This window comes from Habropoda laboriosa, unplaced genomic scaffold (genome assembly GCF_001263275.1).
Source record: "Habropoda laboriosa isolate 0110345459 unplaced genomic scaffold, ASM126327v1 scaffold648, whole genome shotgun sequence".
Classification (NCBI taxonomy): Eukaryota; Metazoa; Arthropoda; class Insecta; order Hymenoptera; family Apidae; genus Habropoda; species Habropoda laboriosa.
In genome coordinates, this window is record NW_017100857.1 from 448,875 (window position 1) to 459,715 (window position 10,841).

At 39.6% G+C, this 10,841-nt stretch overlaps 1 protein-coding gene across 1 annotated transcript in view; it reads left to right on the top strand.

Moving 5' to 3' along the window:
* LOC108577392 (myosin-I heavy chain) overlaps positions 1–10,841 on the top strand; it is a 43,980-nt gene that overhangs the window by 22,323 nt on the left and 10,816 nt on the right. Inside the window, 1 exon segment of the mRNA XM_017940537.1 lies at positions 2,503–2,565. Within this exon segment, the coding sequence (XP_017796026.1) occupies positions 2,503–2,565 (63 nt within the window).

Below are 10,841 nucleotides of genomic sequence, written 5' to 3' on the forward strand. Positions count from 1 at the left end.
AGTGATAAAGAAAGATCGCAGGATTTATTTATTTTTTTTTTACAAAAATCATATGCAAAGATATGTAACATGTGCAAACATATTACAACCATGTCTAAGTCAATATTTAACGAAATTTCAAGCAGAATATACGAAATTCCCTCGACAGATACACGAGAAGCAATTAGAGGGTGGAGAATGAATGAACAGACATCTCGATAACGAATAGAGTCGAAGAGAAGAAGGTAAAATAGAGAGGCAGCTGGTAGACTGGTCGGTAAATCGTTGAGGGATCGTTAAAAAACGCTTTCGCGTCCCTGTAGCCACCACGAACACTCAACTTCCGCTTCCTCCGCCTCTTTAGCCGCCACTGAATGCACCGTTTAGTTATTGTCGTGCTCGGTTCTTCTGTCTTGTACTTTCGTCGTGGATCCTCGATTGAACTGGGAATACCCGTGATCGAGAGAGTGAATTACGATGTTGCTGGCGTCGCACAGCGGTGCTGTATCTTGGAAACCTGGCGGAAAATTATTTTCGAAGAGTGTAGCAGCTTTTTCCTACTGTAGCAGATTTATTGTAGATGTACATATATGTATATCACAGCGCGTTAAATGCCGCTTGAATTTTCGAAATATTTCGATTGGTTACTGAGATATTGGCCATCAAAGTGGACGAAATTTCATGCTCTTTTTAAATGAATTTAAATTTTGAATAGTTTTAATTTCATTGGCTGAACTCAAATTTTGAATAATTTTAATTTGATTGGCTGAATTCAACTAGCGCTTGCTTTAATCGCATTGGCTAAGTTGAATAGTTTGAATTTTTGATTGGCTGAATTCAAATGGTGCTTGCTTTAATCGCATTGGCTGAGTTGAATAGTTTGAATGTTTGATTGGCTGAATTCAACTGGTGCTTACTTTAATCGTATTGGTCAAATTTTTAATATTTCGAATTTCATTGGTTTAATTTCAAACTGGAATAACTTGAATTTGATTGGTTGAATTGAAATTTCGATAGTTTGAATTTCATCGACCGAATGAAATTACGAATTTTGTCCAGCTGTTCGAGAACTTGCACCACTGTGCGTCGCGACGAAAGGCGTGTCGCCTAATTGCTGGGGTGGAAATGGAAGTTCTGATTGAATCTGCTTATACGATTTCTGCATTTACCTTCTTTCAGGGGATCTTTTTTACCGCGAAATATTGTTGACTCTGATTTTACGTTTCCATTCATGAGATATACCAGGTGAAAATAAAGCAATTTATAAGGTAACTAAGAAAGTATCACGTGTTTTCTTCGTCCTACTTAAGGCAGAAGATTTAACTGGGTAGAGAAAAAAGAGATTCCGGGAAAGCTTGTGGATTACACTTCACGATGGATAATTGTCGGTATTATAATTTGAGATTTTTTTCATACCTCCTGCTGATACTGTTTGCAAGTTTTCAAGTAGAACGATGCAGGGGATAATGCTTTAAACTTACTCCGGTAGGATATTGTAATTTAAACAGCGAGGCGATACTTGGGATTTACCTTACTGCAGGGATTATAAAGGGATCGAGAGAAGCTGCTGTTAATTGAGAAAATTCTATTCACTCCTGCGAGCACTTAAACCTCGTATAAAAAAAACAATAAAGGAAGAACTCTTCAAAAATTGTATTAGTACTTCAGTTCTAACTTTTAACCCTTCGAGGGTTAAAATTTGACGATCTCATATACTCGTAACAAAAAACTACGAATATAACCAGTAAACTTTAATAGTTTTAAGCAATAAAAATAATTGCTGCGGTCATGGAGGAAAATATAATTTTCATATGATTCAGTTCAAGGAAAAATTGAAGTAGGTAACCTAGTTACGTCTTGTACAAATAATCAGTGCCTTCACATTGAACACAGCCCTCGTCTGCAAAGTATTAAATCTTCTCGACAAATATCGAAACATTTAAAAAATTCGACTGTTATAATTTTTAAAACAGTGTCTGAATTACCACTGGTTGGTAAATGAAACATTACCTTAAGATACCTATTTCCTTCAGTTTTCGAGATGTTGTCTCTCAGACGAAGATCAGAGAAATCAAGAAAAAATTGCTCCAGGTTTCAAAGGTTTAATAACGCGTACTCTGCTCGCGAACGAGCGAGAGAAAATGAAAGAAAAATTGCGACACGCGTTCGCGAGGTTAGAGAGCGTGTGACGTCACACGCGGAGAAGTCCCCATCGGGAATGCATGTCGCATTATCATTCAAGGCGGTTCACGAGGTTGGAAATGAGAAATAATGCCGTCGACACGGTTCTTTTCAGTCGCGGGTAAACACACCTTCCTTCCGCCCTGTTTCCTCTCTTTCTGTTTCTCGTTTTCTCTCCATCTCTGTTCCTCCGTCTCTCCCTTTCCTTTCACTTGCATCTCTGTGCCTAGCAGAGGGCGATTAATAGACGAACGACTTCTCTGAATGCATCAGCGATTTAAACGAGTCTGTACACCGATAATTTCCTTGATTCAGTATATATTTCGTTTCGACACGATGCAGACGTACACCGGATCCATACTGGTGGCTGTGAACCCGTACAAAGAAGTGGACTTCTACACTAACGTGAGTAAATTCGAATCTCCTTCAATAAGATTACCTTTAATTCGTTCTGTCTGGATGAATGCTGGATTTCTTTTTTTTTTTTCTTTCCTTTTTATTGCGTCGAAGTGAAAGAATTAACTAGTCGAGAAAGAGCGGGAAGTTTGAATCGAAAATTCGCTCGTTTTGCGGATATTGATAATGGACGATGATAAATTGAGAAAATGAATTTGCTGTGTATGAAAATGCACGATGGTCTTTGGTACCGTAAACTTCAAGTTTCAGGTCTGAGGAAATTTTGCTTTTTTGCAAAAATACTAATCGACTGAGAAATTTGTTTTTTTATTTTCTCTTTTCGTAAAATATTAATTTTGGTAGAAAGATAAAATTTTCAGAAAAACTTAACATTCTAACGTTTAGTTGCGATTAAGTTTCAGGCGACAGGGAAAAATCTACTCTGTAAGAAAGTCCTGAGAACTTTCACTTTAAAGAACAGTTTAAAAATAAACGTTTCACGGCGAGGATCTTACTTGAATGTCGCGTGATATCGATTAAAATGCGATCAGGCGCTTCATTTGTAGCTAAATTAAAGCAACAATCGTCGTGCTGTGGTTGTTCAAATGCGCAATTACTTACGCACATCCGGCATAAATGTGAGCCGGAAGTGGCGTGGAAGAATAGTAAATATTAAACACCGGCGGCTGCCTCAAGTAACAGAGAAGGCTGCACGTGCCTCCTCTCCCCACTCTCTTCTTCAAGTGATAATTGGCGCCTCCTTTTCGTATGCAATTAAGAACTTGGTCACGGATACTATCGAAGTTTCGTTATTAAATTCCTAACCGTGGATGAAACTTTCGAGGGAACTTTGGAAAATTATTCGTCGTCGTAGAATTTTTCATTCTTTTTCTTTTTTATCATCGAACAACCTATAAGAATTATTCAAACAGTCTTTACAAACGAAATTTCAAATAGTAACTTTTTACCAATTAATTCTTTAATAAATATATCGAGTGTCTATCGTTGCATCGTGGAATTGTATTGTTCATTCGAGTTCGTTTGTTTTCTGAAAAATTCGAAGAAATTGGAGATACGTTGGAGTAAAACGTGTTTTCATTCTGCTTATTCTTGCGACGCGAAACGCAAAAACGACAGGACGCCTTTATCGTGTAGAAATTGCTAGGCCTGAAAACAGGAAACGGAAACCGCGACGTGCTTTTACAGAAATATCGCGAAACGACTGATCAACGCGAGCTGTTTTCTAGGTCACGGTACTCCCGTTTACGAAGAATCGACACATAATCGATTTGTTTTTTCAGCTGTGAAGAGACTGACCTCTCCCCTTATCGTTTACAGCATCGATGAATTATTATCACTCAAAATAGCGACACGGCAAACACTCGAAGAATTATTACAGGAAAAGGCAATGTCCATTTTTTTATTCTTTTTTTTTTTGCCTGTTAAAAAAAGAGTTGCTACATCTTTTAATTCTTCGAAAATTAGTAAAACACTTTGCTAATATCGATTTTCGTTAAAGTACTCTTTCCTTTTATTATAGCTTTCATAATTTTATTAAAAAAGAAAGTTCTACCTTCGTTTTTTATCATATCAATTTAATTATCGGGATTTAAAATAGCTGTATAGTAAATACTGAAAGAATTATTATACCAAAACGTGATACTCAATTTCATATTTAATCTTTGTTCTTTTTTAAACATTGGTCCCTCTTTTAATACATAAAGAATTAGTGAAACGTTGTTTTAATATCCCTTTTTATTAAATTACTATCTCATTTTGCGTAGCTTTAATAATTTCATTGAAAAAAAAAAACAAATTCTCCTTATTTTTTATTATATATCAATGATAAAAAGTTTGATATCCAATTTTCTTATAAAGTGTAACATAAAATTCCATAAAAAAGACAAACTTCGTGAAACCATAACATCCACACTTTTCACATCTATCCTATCTCTCCCTTTGAAACCACTTTTCACTCGAAAAACATTCCCAATAGTCTGGAGAAAAGTTGCGTCCATATCGTCTCGTGTCATCTTCGAAAACACTCAACTTCCGATACGCCGTGGAATCGTTTTCGAACACGCGTCCTTTCTATACGTATAGCCTAACTCATCCATCCTCGGATAATCGTGCAACGCAGCACTTCTTTTCTTCTTTCCGTTGGTGCGTCGCTTTAATCTCTATTTCGAGCCCGAGAGTATCGTGCTTAAAACCATCGGCGGCGTTAACGCGCGTATCGCGCGCGCCAGCTGAATTAGGGTGCAGCCTGCGCGAGGACTTATTTCGGGATCGAGTGGCAGCCACTTCGTGTGTACGTAAATACGGGTCGCCGACAGTGAAACGGTCCTCGAGTCGCGGTTCGACCCTTCGAGAGTCGTGTGGCATCGTGAAAGCAAGAAAGGAGAGAGAGAGAGAGAAAGAGAGAAAGAGAGAAAAGAAGAAAGGGTCGAGCGATTAAATCAAATTAAAGAAAAAAAGAGGAACGCGTCACAATAGAATTCGTTCCGAGTCAGCGGGTTAACCCTTTCCATCTGGCCGCAGTCGTGTTCCTTTTTAAATCTCTTTTTACCGTTTCGTATCGACGAGTTTCATAATTGCAATTCTTTTAAGCGTTTTACAGATTTTTTTTGCCGTGTTAATTGAATCTTTTGAAATCGCATAGGGTGTTTCTATTTTTCAAAAGTGTCCTGAATATCTTAGATACTGAATTACTTTGATACTTTTTAGAAAAGGAAAAGAAATCGAATTAATATTCGTATACTTTTATTTTTCAAAAGTACGGTTCAGTTTTTTTGATATTTAAAATATCTTAGATTTCTTATTTGGACCAATTTAGATAACTTTCAGAGCGGAAAATAGTTTGCAAATATTTCTAAGCATTCAGTTATATTTTCCGAACGAATTATCATTTCTCTGGGTGTAATTCGAATAATCTCCCACAAAGATTCACCAACATTTTTACTCGATGTTTCAGCCACAACTGATTTCGAAAGGGTGTCTTGGTAATAAGTTCGAAGGAAACCCTCTTTGATGTGTATGCACCCGTGCCTCTGTCGCTGATCGCGTTTCCTTTGACTTTATGAACTCGCGCTGTGTGAGCCGCGTTTTAAACAGCTCTGACCTTTCACCGTGTTCTTTCTTTGTAATATCCATAATAAAACCGAGGTCCGCCAATTAATTTTGCATCATCCACCATTAAACTTTCCATCCGTATTCTCTAGCAGTATAAAAAAAAAAAAAAAAATTTTTTCCTATCTTCCTTTCAAAACACATTCTTTCTTCAGAACAATGTTCCAGACGTGTTACTAGAAAGCTGGTAGGGCGTTGACGCATCCTGTGAAGAAAATTCCAAGTCAGTTTCATTCGATATATACATATTATCGGAATATTGTTAAATAAAAAATAAAATGACGAAGGAGAGAATGAAAGGATTATGGTAAAATAGATCGGTGATTTCGAAGGTCACAGCCGGGGTACCAAACGAGGACCCCTGGCTAGCAAGAAGGAAAAGGGTGGCTCGCTGTGGTGCACGCCCCGTGTTATTGATCGGGCTGGAGCGCACATCGGATTCGGAGACTCGTCGTGGTTGCCCTGGAGCCTTCGGAGCTTCGTCCTTTCCTCTCGACAGCCACTGCCACCGTCTCGATCCACGGCAAACTATTACCGATTTCCCTTCGAAATTGCACGTGTGAACAGGATTCCCAGTGTACACTCTGAAATAATGAATTACTGGTTATCCTTTTAGTAGAAGTACATTTAAAATTGATTGGCAATAGGTTAATAATTGTCTGCACTTTTTTAATTAATTATTCAAAGTCCGACAGAAGGTTGGAGTAGCTCGTAGATTGTGTGCTTTCTGTCTTTTGTCTCGCTCTATTGTTCTTCGTTCAATTACTGCTGTTGGTTAGTTGAACGAGGCGCCATGTACAGGGTGTTTCAAAAAGTAAGACCTGAACAATAAGTGTACAAATATTTGAAGCATTTCGTTACATAATCTTTCTTATAAATGAGATGAATTGATAAAAACATAACTTTGACAACTTTAATAATTGAAAGTAATAGAAAATAGTCACTATTTCTTGTACGACTCTCGATCGAAGAGAAGAAATTCCATTTCTAGTAGTAATACCTACAGCTTATTGTGTCCTGATCAACGAGAACTATGCCTGCTAATCCTCTCTTACCGATCGTTACCCTAACTCCAGCAGGAAACTTGGAAACGCAGTTACAAAAGATAATTTTGTGGTAATTGAATATTGGTCCTCCTCGTGAACGGTGTCGTGCTCTGATTAATCGTCTACCATCGCGATAGATCTGCCTGTACTCTACCAGGACCTGCGTAATTTCAGCCGCCACTTACGACCCATGAGGAACGTCTAACGTCACACGTAGTTGCGGAACATTGACGTCTATCGTTGTTGCCCTGTAACTTTGTCTTCAACACCCGTGTAATCCCTGATTAATTAGATTCACGAATTTTCTATTCTAGAGAAATATTAAAACAACATTCTAAAAGTATCAGAAAACACTCCGTTCAAGTAGAACACTGAAAATTGAAATATTATTAAAAATCATACAGTAGAATATCTCAAAGGATTTTTTCCTAAGTAATTTCCTTAAAAAAACGTACCAAACCGTATCCTTATTTACCCAACGAAACTTTTAAATTATTCCAAAGAACGCAAGAATGGACTGATTGTCTTAAAAGAACGAGCCAAAAAAAAAACATTCTCGAAAAAGATCAAAGTAGTTCATTATTTCCGGAACGACGAAACAAGCTACAACGAAATGAAAAGAAAGAACAGTATTTAGCGACACGCAAACTGGAGTTCTCGGGTCAAAGAACGCTCTTGGTTTATCAGACGCGTGTCTCTAGAACAAAAGGAACTGGAGCATCTCGATATTCCCTCGTTCGTCGTGTGTCCCATGCCAGAGAGTCGGAACATTTTTATCTCGCCGTTGCACATTCCGTATCACTCGTCGTCTTTGCATGTTGTATCCTCTCTTTCTCTTCCATACACTCTACCTCTCTTTCTCTGCCTCGTCGTGTTGCATGAACGATCGATTCCAGTGTTTCGAAGTAATCAACCGCGCGCCTAGCGTACGTCAAAGACGATCATCCAGGTAACTGGACCAGCTAGTGTGTCGTCATTAACGATCATTCAGGCTGACCTGCTGTAGGCTGTGCCTTGGATCGTTTCACTTTGTTCTCCGTAGCTTTTCTATTTTGCGCCGGGTACGGTTTTGTTCGTTCCAGAAAACGGGGCGTCCCCCTTTTTCTCGAGTCGCCTCGTTCCTTCTTCGAATGAATGGGACTCGGTCACGTGACCGATGATTCGTTAGGTTTCCATGCAAATAAGACGTCTGGCACGTTCCCACGTGCACGTTCTGCCGCTGTTTGAGAATAAAAACGACGAAATATTTTTCTTTCCTCTTTTACATGTACAATCTGTGAATAAATTTTCTATGTGCTTTTTACTTTTTGAAAGTTTAATACCTGTGGGTATATCCAAGAGTGCATTTTGTACGCTTCGAGTATCAAAGTCGCAGGGAATATGTACATGGCCTGGCTGTAAATACTGATGTATAAACTTTAAACTTTTGCGTTCCTCTCGAACTCAGTTGTAAGACTACTAGAAGTTTCTCTTGGTTAAGTTAAAACTGTTGAAGGTTTACCTCTTTTACGTGAAACAGCAATAGGTTATGTAAGCAGTTCGTTTTCGTAGATATTTCGCTATTGAGAGAATGACAATAACCTCCTCTGTATTTAAAAAGAAATACATATTTTTACATTTCAGTGGAATTCCGCCTATATGTACGTAAAAAGTATCATGTTTCAACGTTTCTATGGCGAGTCTTTCTACCAGTAACATAATATTCCATTCGCGGTGATGCGATACATTTAGCAAGTGTAACTTCGTAAATCACGTCAGTCTAATTCCATTGCCGCGTAAAGTAAACACAGTTCCCCCACATTGCAGTTTTCTCGACGAAAAACATCTCGTTCCATCTGCCAATAAAAATCTCCGCCAGTTATTTACGACGCGCCCAACGAACCAATCACCGTGCGTAAACAAAGCTAGGGGAAAGACCCTAGGTATTATCGATACATAAGAACGATCGAATTTCGCGCAAAAAAACAAGTCGCGGAAAAACGGTCCTGTATTCACCCTCGTCGCGGTCTAACCTCGTTTTACGTTCATGTTTCATGCGGGCGGTCGGTCGGTCGGCCAACGACACCGACGAAGAAGAGGGGTCGTAAGCACGACCCCGGCCGGTGTCCTGACACGAGCCCGTGGCCTCTAGTCGGCGAACCGTGCGCTGATTTCGCAGTTGCAGCTGCAGGAATAAACGGGGACACGGGTTCTTCGCTTCGTACGGACCCTTCTCGAGTCAAAACACTCGCGATGCGCGTCGTCGGCTCGCCTTTTCGCGCTTTCCTTCCTGTGCTTTTCTTTCTGAGCACCGCGTGGAAGCGTGGAGCAGTCGTTTTGTGTTACTCGGCGAAGGGGAAGAATTTTCTCGACAGTTTAAAGTGCGATTTTGGATGATTTTACAGCGCATGCAACTTGGAAAATCGAGTATCTCTTGTTTAGCAAGGTACCAAATTTCTTAAGTATTTCTTAATAAAGTTGTGTTCGTTCAAAAGTGAGATCAGATTGTTTTTGAAACACCCTGTATATGGAGAGCGTGACGCGTATATAGATAGATAGCAGATTTGGAAACTGATGGATCGCCAGCATGTTTCAAAAAATCTCATTTTCGGTGGCAGGTGTGCTGACGAAACGGGCAATTTCGCAATAAAAGTTAGATAGCGCGGTGAGAGCTGTTCAAACATAGTTCCAATAACGGCACCGTTGAAAACCGAAGTCCCTGTTAAAAAGCAAAACAATCACGGGATAAAGAAATGTATGACGAGAGGGCCGAGAGGTTCAGTTTGTTCGCGCGTAGCCGGATGTATTCTTCGAAGGGAACAGATAAGATACGCACACGGGGCTTCCGTATGACAGCCACCTGGAATTCGTTGCACTCCGCTATTTTTACCGGAGGCCATTTATTTTCTCAAGAACTTAAAGCCGCGGTTCAAGTTTATCTCCCGTATAAACACGCCCGAAGATAATTCCCTTCGAAAATAACCGATAGCACTGTCCTTCGAACGGTCTTTGCCTTCTGCATGCACTCACGTGTCAAATATTTCAAAAAGGAAAAGAAAAAATGATATACACTATAGGTAGCATAGAAGCGTGTATTCAAATTCAGAATGGTTCTGACAGCGGTGAATTTATCACACGAGTTAAATCTGCAAGATGCTATTCGATGTTATTAATGCGTTTCGATAAAGGTCTGTTGGCGATTTTTTTTTATCGCTCGAATAACAGATGGCGCATTTTCGGGTTGCTACGCATGTAGAGCGAGTAATGGGAAGCTACATCTAGCGAGGGGATAGTATATTTGTAGCATTGATTTTTAACGTTATATTTTTCCAATGTTGTTAAATATTCTATCTTAAAAACACAAAAACGAATAATTTATCTGAATTTGAATTACTTCAAAATTATGAGACATTAAGAAGAAAAAATTTTAAACATTTTATCATAATGCGTCGGAGCAATGCGACTTTCATCTCAGCTAATTTTGTGCTAAGATCAACATTTGCCGAGCAATTCACGAGATTCCGGTTACGTAGACCCCCTTTCCTACACGCTACCTCGTGCTTGCACAATAATTTCTTTTTCCTCCTTCGCCGCACGTTCTACGTTCGTTCCCTTGAGTGGTGCATGCATCTTTGACGCGCCCTGTACCGTTGCAACCGAAATCTCGACGCGTCCTCCCTCTCTCGGCAAAAAGATCAAGTAAATTGCAAGGATCCCGGATGACACTCCAATGTAGATGGAATCGTTGAAACATTGTAAACACGGCCTTTAGTTAACGTGTACATACCGTGTACGTACGTGTACATACAACAGGCAAGTATTCTCGTCGGCGGTTTCATAGAAATGGATCAAACGTTTCGATGAATTTTCACGAGCGACGGAGGGTTAGTGGATTAACGCTCTCTGCGCTCGCAGTTGCGCAGAGGACGTGTCTGACACGAAACTGGGTTGCACTACTTCGGCTCGGAACTGGCTGACTGCGGGAGCCGCGAGACCGGCTAAGGTGCAACTTGCATAATGCATGGGTGAACAGGTCGGGTCGAAACACCCACCTCCTAACCGGGGAAGTTTTCCTTGTTAAAAAATTATGAAACTTCCAGTGTAAAAGGGCGTGTGGTGTTTTGACAAATG